This window comes from Microcaecilia unicolor, chromosome 7 (assembly GCF_901765095.1).
Source record: "Microcaecilia unicolor chromosome 7, aMicUni1.1, whole genome shotgun sequence".
NCBI lineage: Eukaryota > Metazoa > Chordata > Amphibia > Gymnophiona > Siphonopidae > Microcaecilia > Microcaecilia unicolor.
In genome coordinates this window covers 172,963,453-172,976,138 of record NC_044037.1, presented here as the reverse complement: position 1 = coordinate 172,976,138, position 12,686 = coordinate 172,963,453, and the positions used below count along the sequence as shown (strand labels likewise).

The 12,686-nt window shown below is 41.9% G+C and overlaps 1 protein-coding gene across 1 annotated transcript in view; it reads left to right on the top strand.

The window, feature by feature from the left end:
- Positions 1–12,686, top strand: part of BMPR2 (bone morphogenetic protein receptor type 2) — a 346,911-nt gene that overhangs the window by 308,365 nt on the left and 25,860 nt on the right. Inside the window, 1 exon segment of the mRNA XM_030209147.1 lies at positions 10,311–10,447. Within this exon segment, the coding sequence (XP_030065007.1) occupies positions 10,311–10,447 (137 nt within the window).

Here is a 12,686-nt window from a genome sequence, read left to right as displayed (position 1 = left end):
GCTGCATGAGACACAGCTTAAGCTGCATGCATGGGGGACATTACCTATTTCTCTGTTAGGCCGTATAGCTTTGTATAATATGTTTATTCTCGGTAAGTGGTTATATGTATTTCAACTCGTGCCTTTATATTTGAAAGTGTCAGATGAAAAAAATTGAACAAGCTGTTACAATGTTTTCTTTGGAGAGGTGGGAAGGCCCGCCTCTCCATCTCCACGCTGTGTATCCCAGTGGAATCTGGGGGCCTAGGATTGATTAGCTTGCGATATACAGTGCAATCCGCTTAAGTGCAAGGGTCTGGGACCAAAGAAATACATGCAGTTAAACAGACCGTGCACTTAACCGTTGTGACCCAAAGAAGCTTTACATCTGATAAGCATATGTACAGTACTGTTTATTATAGGTACAGAATACAGTCTCCGTTAACTGACGTTAGGCTTACTTGAAGTAATCAGTCATAGTCCTCTGTACACTCTTGTGTCTGTGAGTTCCATAGACTACGTCTGCCAGACGGTAAAAACTGTCATAGCACTGACATCCAGTGGCCTTCAGATAGGCCCGCACGGTGTTGAGACTCTCCAGCACTCTTGCAAAAGTGACAGGAGGTAGTTGAATTTCGTCAGCATGTGCCTCGCTGCTCATTTCATCATCTGTTTCATCATCAGCCGTTGCCTGCTTGTAAGCGCATATCTGGACATCAGTGCTGTCAGCTGTTTGTAGATCATAATCAACAGCTATGTAGTGATGAAACTCCTCTTCAGTAACACAGGCTGGGAGTGTACAGACCCTGACGGCGGATTCGGAGGGGAGATACATTCTGGTCAAGGCGGTGATCAATCACCGTGTGGTGTTTATTTGTAATATATATGCTCCAAATTAGTATGATAAAAGATTTTACCGAAAGGTGCTTGATAGGTTGGTTTCACTAGACTTGTCTTCTTTAGTGGTGGGGGGAGATTTTAATGCTGTTGGGACCCAGGGTAGATAAGTCTAAGCTGAAACCTTCTACTTCATATCATACTAACAAAGGGTTATTACAGATAAGCCATTTGTTGGTTCTCATTGATATATGGAGGGATTTGCACCCTTCTGATAGGGATTACACTCATTTATCGAGGGTGCATGGCACCCAAGCATGCATAGATTATCTGCTGGTATCGCGAAAAGAGTTTGGGCAGGTGCAGAGAATGGAGATAGGGCCCTATGTCATCTCGGATCATGCCTGGGTGTGGATGGATTGGGTTTGTGGGCCCGCAGAAACGAGACGGCAGAGATGGATGTTTCCCTTAGATCTTTATAAAGACTCTGTCTTCCAAGAGCGGATTTTGGGCTGTTGGAGAGAATACAAGAGAGCTAATGCAGCACATGAGAGACAACCAATATTATATTGGGAAACGGCGAAGGCAATGCTTCGTGGGGAAATAATAAGCTACTCTTACTATGTTAAGAGTGCGAGGGATAGGGAAATCCTGAGACTTGGGGCCCATCTTCGTCAGGCCTGGCAGAGATTTGGTATCTCTCATGCCGGTAGGCATCGACAACAGCTGCTGGACCTTCAGATAGCACTGAACACTCTTTTGCACCAACGGGCCCTTAAATCGCAGACATATTTTAGATATATGTTGTACAAACACGGCAATAAGGCAGGTAGACATCTGGCAAAGCTGGTCTGGCCTAAGGGAGGCCAGCAAAAAATAATCAGCATCAGAGAGGAAACAGATAACATTGTCCACACAGATGAGGCCATAAGCGAGGTATTCCATAAATACTATAGCAAGCTATATGCCGTGCCCGCAGATGCAGGGTTACCTGGTGAGCTTTATCTAGATACACTATCCCTACTAGCCCTAAAGCCTCGGGCAAGAGAGCTATTGAATGCATTGATCACAGAGGACGAGGTAGTTCTCGCAATTAATGGTAGCTCTCTGCTTAAGACACCTGGGGAAGATGGGTTCAGAGCGGAATTTTATAAGGTTATGGGCACAGATATCATACCCCCTCTGACTAATTTTTTTAATAAGATTATAGAAAAACAGTCTTTGCCATCCTCTATGGAAATGGCGCAGATAATTGTATTGCCTAAACCAGGAAGAGACCCCACACGCCCCGAGTCATACCGCCCTATATCACTGTTAAACTTTGAAGTCAAGCTGCTAGCAAAGGTAATGGCCAACCGCCTAACGAGGGTTCTGCCCAATCTTCTTCATGGATTCACATGTGGGATTTGTGGGGGGGGGAGGTCTGTGGCCAATAATCTTCAGAAAATACTAACAACACTGGAATATAGACGGCAGAAGGGTCTTAAGTCATTGCTGATTAGTTTAGATGCCGAAAAGGCTTTGACAAAGTACACTGGGATTTCCTTTTTGCCTCTGACAGCGTATGGGTTTTCTGGACAATTTGTTGCGGTTATTAAGGCATTATACTCAACACCACAGGCAACGGTATTAATCAATGGCAGGGAGTCCCGTTCATTTCCTGTTCTTCGTGGGACCAGGCAGGGCTGCCCCCTCTCACCTCTTCTCTTTGTTTTATCCTTTGACCCTCTGCTGAAGGATATTATGGCAAACCCAGACATTCAAGGGATTCAGATTGGGTCTCATTGTTTTAAGGTAGCAGCATTCGTGGATGAGTACGCATTGGAAATCTGGACAGGTCCCTGCCAGCGTTATTGGATACTTTTCGAGAGTACGGGGATTATGCAGGGTTTTTTTTAAATTTGGATAAATCAAAGGCGCTGCCATCTTCTCAGCAGGTACAGCGAGACTGGGGACCTGGTTCCCCTTACGCTGGGTGGAGGCCTCATTTCGGTACCTGGGGATTCGACTATCAATGGAGGCTATGGAACTTTACCGTCTTATCTGCTCTGTTGGAGGCTACACGGCTTCAGTTGAGTAGCTGAAAAGATCTGCCGTTGTCGCAGATGGGTAGGGTGAGTTTGATACAGATGGTTCAGTTCCCACGTTGGCTTTATGTGTTACAGACTTTGCCTCTGCGGATTTTGCAGAAGGATTTGAATACTTTGTATAGTCTAGTAAGCCGTTTTTGTTGGGCGAATAAAAAACCTAAGCTTAAAACAGCCACTATGGATGGTGAGACCTAATACTAGTGTGAAGCTTTGCTATGTGCAAGGTTTGGTCGTTACTATTACAGTTTAAACATGCTATTGTCTTTTCTTTTTGATGCCATCAATAAAAATATTGAAACAAAAATAATAAATCAAAGCATATTAAAAGAAACAATCTGAACAGAAATATCATCCACTCCTAAAATGGGGGGGGGGGGGGGGGAAAGCCGACAGTCGCCCAGGAGCTCATGGTTCGGTGTACAGTATCCTTGACGGATACTATTGAAACAAGATCTTTAGGGAATCCTGATAGAGAGGTTTCAATAATGGTGAAAGAAAACCAGGAGTGTTCAATGGGAGAACAGAGTATAGGATGCAAAGTTATCCCCATTAACTTCAAAGCAGCCTGTAGATGCAAGGAAAAAGTTTAATGCTAGAAGCCTTAAAAATAAGATAGGAGAATTGGAGTATATAGCACTAAATGAAGAGAGAGCTATAATAGGCATTTCAAAGACCTGGTGTAGAGAAGTGTGGTAGCCGTGTTAGTCCATTCTTAAGGTTATCAATAGAAATCAAACAAAATAAAACATGGAAAAGAAAATAAGATGATACCCTTTTTATTGGACATAACTTAATACATTTCTTGATTAGCTTTCGAAGGTTGCCCTTCTTCGTCAGATCGGAAATAAGCAAATGTGCTAGCTGACAGTGTATATAAGTAAAAACATTCAAGCATTACTATGACAGTCTGACAGGGTGGGAGGATGGGGGTGGGTAGGAGGTATGCATGGGACATCAAAGCATATCATTGATATTCTAACAGGATAGGTGTGGATAGGTGAGGGGAGGGTGATCAACAGAGAAATACAGCTTTATGGTTTATAATGGGCTAGGAACCCCAGATCCTTGTTAAGTCCTTTCTGTTGGATGTTAAAATATTCAATCATGCTGACTTCAAAGGTCTTACATTCTTGTATGATTTTAAAGTTACCTTTCAGGATTCTCACTGTGAAGTCACTGGTACAGTGTCCTGGTCCTGTAAAATGCTGACCAACAGGGGTGGGAGCCCTACTGGCACCAGTATTGTTCATGTGATGTCTATGTAAATTGAATCTTGTCTTAAGCATCTGGCCTGTTTCTCCAATATAGCATCCTTCGTTACATTTTTTACACTGAATGATATATACCACATTGGAAGATGAGCAAGTGAAAGATTCCTTTATGTTGAATATCTTTCCTTTGTGGATGACTGTGGGGTCCTGTGAAATGTTTTGGCATAGTTTGCAACTGGATAAATTACAGGGACATGTGCCTTTCTGTTCCTTTTCAGTCTGTGATGGAAGTTTACTTCTGATTAGCTTGTGTTTTAAGTTGGGTGGCTGTCAGAAGGCCAGTACTGGTGGGGATGGGAATATCTCTTTCAGTAATTCATCCTCCTGGAGTATAGGTTGTAGATCTCTTATGATTTTCCTCAGTTTTTCCAGCTCTGGATTGTATGTCACTACAAGGGGGATTCTGTCTGTGGCTTTTTTCTACTTGTACTGTAGCAGATTCTCCCTGGGTGTTTTGAGGGAGGAGGCAATATTCTTGGAGATTATTTTGGGGTTGTAGCCTTTCTGTTTGAAGGATGCAGTCAGGCTTTTAAGGTGTCTGTCTCTGTCCCTGGGTCAGAGCAGATACGGTGGTATCTTGTGGCTTGGCTGTAAATGATGGATCTTTTTGTATGTGAAGGATGGAAGCTGGAGTTGTGGAGGTAGCTGCATCTGTCTGTGGGTTTCTTGTATATAGATGTTTGTATACAGCCATCACTGATTGAGACCGTGGTGTCCAAAAAATTGACTTTGTCTGGGGAGTAGTCAATTTATAATCTGATTGTAGGATGGTATGTATTGAAGGAAGAATAAAATTGTTTCAGAGTTTCTTCACCCTCCGTCCAAATCATAAAAATGTCATCGATGTACCGGTAGTATTTTAGAGGTTTGGTCTGGTGTGTATTCAGAAATGTTTCTTCCAGCTCTGCCATAAAAAGGTTGGCATATTGGTCCCATCGCAGCGCCCATTATTTGTAGATAGATATCATTGTTAAAGCGGAAGTAGTTGTGAGTTAAAATGAATTTGATTAATTTTGTAATAGTTTCTGGTGAGTATTGATGGTCCAGTGTGGATTTTTTTAGACCTGGTGGAAGGAGGACAATCAATGGGACACCATGGATCGAATTGGAGGGGGGGGTTACGCTATATGTTAAAGAGGGAATTGGTCAAACAAAATATTTTACATGAAACGGATAGCAGGGTGAAATCTTTATTGATAAAATTTCCAGGTGTGAAAGGAAGGAATATATTGGTAGGGCTGTACTACCGTCTGATGGGACAGAATGAACAAACAGATGAAAATATGTTTACAGAAATTAGGAGAGATGGCAAATTGGGCAACATTATAATAGGTGATTTCATTTACCCCAATATTGACTGGATAAATGTTACATCAGGGAGTGCTAAGGAGGTAAAATTTCTAGATGTAATAAATGACTGCTTCTTTGCTTTCCATGTGGGTGCTCTCCTTGCCCTCTGGTGGCCAGAACTGGTGGCTGCTATGGACTGTTTTCTGCTGTCTTCCTTGTTCCAGACTTCAGTGAGTCCGGTCCGGATTTTCCAGGTTGCCAGCCTTGCTCTGCTGGGTTGTTCTGGAACAGCACCCTTACTTGGCTGGTGATTTACTGCAGCTGTGGGTCAGCTGCTGAGGGGCTTATTAGCTTCTGTGAGCCTTGCTTGCTGTGCCTTGGTAACAAAGGTCATCCATGATTCCTGGTGGTTGTTGAGTTCCTCTGAAAGTTTCCTTTGTGTGGACCCTGCCTGTTCCTGGACTTTGACTTTGCTTGCTTCCTGTGCCTGTGACCCTTGGCCTGGACCTGGACCTGGACTTTGCTTTCCGCCTGCCTATAGATTCTGGTTAGTTTATGGATTACCCGTGTTTGCTGCCGGCCCCTTTGACCTTGCTGTGCTACTGGATAATGTTTACTGTCTACTATTAAAGCCTCTTCTAGTTATATTCTGTGGTTCCTGCCTGTTGTGTTCAGCACTGCTTTCTGCTTGGGTGATTTGCCTGCCGCTGCCGCTCCTCGACAGTGGCCCAAGGGTTCACAAACCTAGTTCCTGCTTTGAGAACGTGACACTTGGATCAACTGGTCCAGGAACCGACGAGAGGGGGAGCTATTTTGGATATAATCTTTAGTGGAATGTGGGGTATAGTACAAGGGGTAACGATGTTAGATCCACTGGCAACAGTGAGCTGATATCGGAGTGAAGTCACGAGGGAAAATTTACTGTAGCAGCTTTTAATTTTCAAAAGGGCAACTATGACAAAATTGAGGAAAATGGTTAAAGGGAGCTGAAAGGTTCAGCCACAAAGGTATTGACTCTGAATCAGGCAGGACATTGTTAAAATACCATTGTGCAAGCCCAGACTAGATGTATTCCACGTGTTGACAAAGGTGGGGAAAAGAGCAAACAACAACCAGCGTGATTAAAGGTAAAGTGAAAGAGGCTATAGGAGCCAAAAAGAACATCCTTCAAAAAATGGAAAAACGGATCTGAATGAAGCAAATAAGAAGCAACATAGCACTGTCAATCCAGACGCAAAGCATTGAAAAGAAGGCTAAAAGAGAATATGAAGAAAAACTTAACGCAGAGATGAAAACTCATAGTAACATTTTTTTCAGGTATATCAGAGCAGGAAGCCTGTGAGGGAATCTGTGGGACCATTAGATCACGAAAGAGTACAGGAGCGCTCAGGGAGGACAAGGCTATAGCGGAAGAGATATGGACGCACTCAGAAGTTAACTGGACAAACAAAAAGAACGGCAGCAGGTTGCTTACTCCTGATGAAGCGTTTATGTGAAATATGCGCACTGTTGAGCAAACCTGAGACATATACACAGAAGATATAAGTGTCCCGATTAGTTTTATGAATACTACTTACACTGAACAAGGGAATATTACACGTAAATTTTAAGAAAAAATTAAAAATAGAAAATTATGATAAAATTAGTTCAATAAAAACCAGGGCTTTTTTAAAGCCTGATGAAGAAGTTCACCAGCACACAACAAGTCTTAAGATAGGACAAGAGGCTGAGGCATCTGAAGGCTTTTTTCCTCCTGTCAGTAAAGGCAACATTGAGTTAATATATAACTTGCATTTCATAGAAGGATTGTTTTTAAAGCATTTCTAAATGGGTAAGTCATTTCTAATCACAAATGAGATGGCAATGAGTTCCATAGTGCAGGAGCTATATAAAAAAGGCAGAGTTACAGATCAGTTCCAAATGTGTTTGATACAGAGATGGAAAGATTAATCAATGATCATTCAGCAAATGAATGTTTGGTTAGGCACCTAAGATGTCAACGAAGTGAGATATTATGGGTAAACTATTATGCAATACCCTGAAAGTGAAAATCAAGATCTTAAACTGTATCCTTTAATATACCGGATGCCAGTGTTTTTCCATAAGAAGTGGAGTAGTATGATCATACTTGGAGTGTTTGTAATCTTTCTAAATTTGTTTGAGTGACATCCACATAGATTACATTCCAGTAATCCAGCTGGGGGATAAAAATGCATGAATAAATGTATGAACTGTCTTGTCATTGAAATAACTACATGTCAGTTGAAGCTTATGCAATGATGTAAAGTCCTTCTGGATTACAGATGAAATGTGGGACGTGGATATTAACTAATAATTAATTAATACCCCTAGGTATTTAAAGGGCAACTATACTGTCTTAACAGGACATCCAAATAGTATAGATTCTACAGTTGGACAACTTTATTGACCAGAAATCCAGCTTGCTACTGTTTTATCTGGGCACAGTTCTAAACGATGAGACGAAAGCCAGGCATTAATCGCTTCGCCAGGCACTAATCACATCTAAGCACTTGTGTAAAGGAGATAAATCTGGATTATGAAATAATGTTTAAAATAGAAGCAAAATATCATCTGCATAATATGCATTAACTCAAAAGTTTTGAATCAGAGTGGCTAGAGGACTTAGGAAAATGTTGAATAATAATAGAGCAAGAGTTGAACCCTGAGGTACTCTAAAATCTAATGGAAGTGGTTTAGAGACAGAAGATGTAGTAGCGACTTTGAAACTTACAGTCCTGCAGGAATGGTCAAACCAGGCCAGAACATGGCCCTGTATTCCATTCTCCAGTAAACACTGAATAAGAAAATAATGGTCCATGAGATCGAATGCTGCCACATGGTCCTTTGAAATTGCTAGAACTTCTTAGCCACTTTCAAGGACTCGAACGTCACTCAAAAAAGAAGCTAATATGATTTCCATTCTACAGCCTGTCCAAATCCTGACTGCCTTGGAAGAAAACGGGTATTTTTTTCAGTTACTTTGAGAGAAAATACAGATGAGACATTGGTCTATAGTTTAGAGGAATCTCTGAATCTAAGTTTGATTTCTTCAATATTGGTTTTACCATTGCCTTCTTTCAAGCAGAAGGAACAGTTCCACAATTTAGTCTTTGACTATTAAGACAGCTGGTAGAAGTAGCCAATGAATAGATATTTTAAGCCATTGAGATGGAATGGGATATAAAGCAAAGGTCGTCATATTCATTGATGATAGTAGTTTTGACAAACCAGCTATGATAGTTTAAAAGATGTCCAAAATTAAGATAGACTAAATACCTCTGATGATATCTCTGATAGAGAAGGTGTTGTAGGAGATGACACAGAGGAAAAAGGGGTCCTCAAGTTATCAATTTTTGATTAAAAGCTTGATCCAAAAGATCAGCTGAAGGACAAAGCCCTGCTTTTTTGCATCCCAGAGTTGTATGTTAAATTTGCTATTATTGAAAAAAAAAATGAGATGGCTTAGTTGGTGACTGGTTGAGTTCAAGAGTGCAAGAAAATATTGTGTAGAGGGATGGGGCAGTAAGAGAAGAGAACAAATGAGGGAGGGTAGGAGCATAAAGAGGAAATATCACGAGGTTGCTTGGGAAGAGAAGTGAAGGAAGAGAGAAATTTTATGCATCTTGGGGCCACCACCACTCTCCACCTTGCCCCCTGTTTCTCTAGTTCAGCTTACCCGAAACATATGTCACCAGACGCCTTTGCCTAGTAATATTTTACACATCCAGGATTGTTACTGTCAAGATTCAGTTTTTAAAACATTTGTACTGTTTCCTTGGCTCTACGGTCTCCCTTTTACACGTTTTAACCTTAATTCTTTATGGGAGGCATGGATGCTGGGGGAACTAAGTAGGTATAATTGTATGCTGCTCTACACAAGATGGTGAAGTACAAAGGAAGAATGTCAAAGTAGATTGTCCTCTTGCCCAGATTGTCCTCTTGCAGGAGGCCAAATCCTGGGGCTGGCAGCTGAGCAGGACAGAATAACTGGATAGACTGTTGGTGTTTTTCTGTAGTCATCCACTGTCCTCGAGGGCTACAAACAGATCAGGTTGTCAGGATGAGTCATGGATGTGGATTTGATATACTGCCTTTCTGTGGTACAATAAAAGCAATATACCCATTACATTTAGGTACTTTCTCTGTCCCTAGTGGGCTCACAATCTTAAGATTTTGTACCAGAGGCACAGTTATGCGGGTCCTGGCTGAATATTGGCTGGAATCTGCATAACTTTCTAAAGTAGTCAGCCCTTCTGATTCCCTCCCACCAAAAACAGCCGCCCTCCTTTTGATCTCCCACCCACCCACCTGAAACACCCACCCTCCTTCTGATCCCTCATCCCCCCCAGCAAGGAAGGAAACACCCTCCCATCCACCACCAGGCCTACCTGCGATCCCTGGTGGTCCTGTGGGAGCAGGAGCAAAGTCTACGTGCTCCGGTCCCTAGCGGCTGCTGCAGCAAAATGGCTACAAGAGGTCACGGCAGCCTCACGATATTCGATAGTACAGAGCAATAGCCCCCACCACCCCATGTTCTTATGTTCTTATTTTACTTGATCAACAATATGGATCCACTGATGGATAAAAGGATATCTCCATTTTGTTTTTTTAAAAAAGCATTTTTAATTTTAGGATCACTAAGCATCTTTGTATTTTTTGTTTCAGCATACGTTTTACAAATAATTTGATCGAGTTTTGTCTCGCTTTAGTTATTTTCACCAGTGCCACTTCTTGTCTTCCTGTTGATTCTTTCTTTCTTTACATATTTCACAGTTCAGTTTCCATTTGGCTTCCTTATTTTAAAACACTTCTGTATTACCAGGGGAATTGGTGCCAGATTATCAGATGTCTTTCCAGGCAGAGGTGGGAAACCATCCTACTTTTGAAGATATGCAAGTCTTGGTGTCCAGAGAGAAGCAACGACCAAAGTTCCCAGAAGCCTGGAAAGAAAACAGTTTGGTGAGATGTTCATTTGGGTGAAGGAGTTGGTGGGTGCTAACAGGACTTGAATATGCCTCCTAAAGGAAATGCATAGGGTTATTTTTTTTAATCATTGGAACTTAATTTTATCATAAACAACAACACTGTTATGTTTCTGGATCATTTAAAGCCATTTCAGCACTGATAGATACCACTTTGAATAAAATGCTTGAAGTTGGTACAAAACCCTCATAATTGCTGCACAGTGGAAATAGCTTATTTATAAAAGTCAGTGAGGCCGATATCAAAGCGATTTAAGCGGTCAGGAGCCTCTCTTATCCACTTAAATAGCTTCCCGCCACCTAACCGGGGATATTCAGTGGCACTTAACCGGATTGTGCTGCTGAATATCCCCTGACACTGTCCAAACAAAAGGTGGGCAGATCAGGGGCAGCTCTCGGGAGGAGCCCCAGGTTATGTGGGTGCCGGCAATATTCAGTGCCAGTACCCGCATAGCTAAACGGCTTTATTTAGGACAGGTGAAGAGCTTTCCCTTCTTTCCATCACCCCTCCCAGCCCACATCAAGACCTCCTGTCCCCCAATCCGTGCAGGCAGGCCCTCTCTCCGGTCCTACCTGTATCCCTGATGGTCCAGCAGGGTCATTGGGGCAGGAGCGCAGCCTTCTTGCCCCTACCCCTTGCGGCGCCAGTCTAAAACGGCTGCCACAACCTCTCACGGCAGCTCACGGTACTTTGTGTAGTACCATGAGCTGCCGTGAGATGTTGCAGCAGCCATTTTAGACTGGTGCCACGAGGGGGCTGCGCTTCTGCCGTCGGGCCGGCGGTAGTCCCGCAATCACGAGTGGTAAGCCCGCGTCGGGCTTATCAATGCTCTGTAAAAGGGCCCCCCAATTCATGTATATGTACACATTATCTTGTGGGCACACATACATATTGTGATGCCACCAGGGCCCTGGAGCCAGCCAGTGGCCCTGGGAACAGGGTTGCCCCAATCTTCCTTGCTGTAATTTCCCTACTGGATGCTTCAGCAGGACCTCATAGACTGCACATGAATTCATGTTAAATAAAGCTGTTATTCAGCAGCTGCATGAATTGGCTACAAACAAAATTCTTATAACACCAATTCTCCCCTCACAACTTTGGGGTTTAACTTCTCTTAATCCTTAAACCTAGACTTTGTAATTTTATGTAGCTTTACAGGGTTTGCCATTTTAAGTGCACCAGCAGTAAGGGAGTATCCACTCATCACCCTTATCTTCAATTCTATTTCTTCTAAACCCACTTTGCCTTGTCCAGATTGCAGGCAGGATTGTGCACTAGTAATGTTCAGTTTAAACACTTTTCTAAACACATTTTGCCTTTTCCAGCATCCAGGCAAGTTCTGTACTAGCAATCTTCAGTTTAACATCAGCCAGCATTACCCTTTTCTTCCTATTAGGAGCAATGGCACATGCCTCTATGAATAACTGAGCTTGTGATGTTCAACTTAAGCTGGTTTATATGACCTGCATTTCATGCTTTACATCTCATTATTATGTAGCCCACACTGGCTTATACTAACATGCATTATGTTAAAACAGCACACGATTTTGTTTAGCAAATATCATGCATTATTCTCTGAATGCAAGTTAGTAACTATCCCTCTAAATCAAGCACCCAGCATACTTTCAAAAAATCCACCCTATATATTTTTCATATAAATTCAGCTTATCCCAAACCAATGTTCTTTGAACAAGCTTGTTATGAAATAGATTTATAATTTATTCAGTCAGGAAAAAACTATGAAAAGAAATGTCAGTGCTAAAATTATGTAGGATTGAACAAAGAAAGAAATAGCCTTAGACTTACAAATGGAATACATCAAAACCTCTGACCAAAGGATGATTTAAGCTGTTCTTGCCTCTCATTAGTTTTCATCTGAGTCCAGCAAAAGACAGTTTAGCCACTGATAAATCTGAGTATCATTTAGCTCATGCCTTTCCAGTGGTAGTATTATCTGTCTGAAAAGTATAAAACATTATTAAACGTTGTTGAATGAAGTAACTGGTTTACAAGATTTCAGAAAAGCATCCTTTTCCATAGCAATACATGTCCGTATCTGGTCTTGATTGTTAGTTTGTGAGGTGTAAAATATGAGATGAAAGTGTTTCTTTTAAACCCAATTTTGTATAGGTTGTTTAGGACTGGAAAGGGACATTGAAGTCAGGGCATTCGGAAGCACAGGAAAAAATACATGTACAATGGGACTAGCCATTTT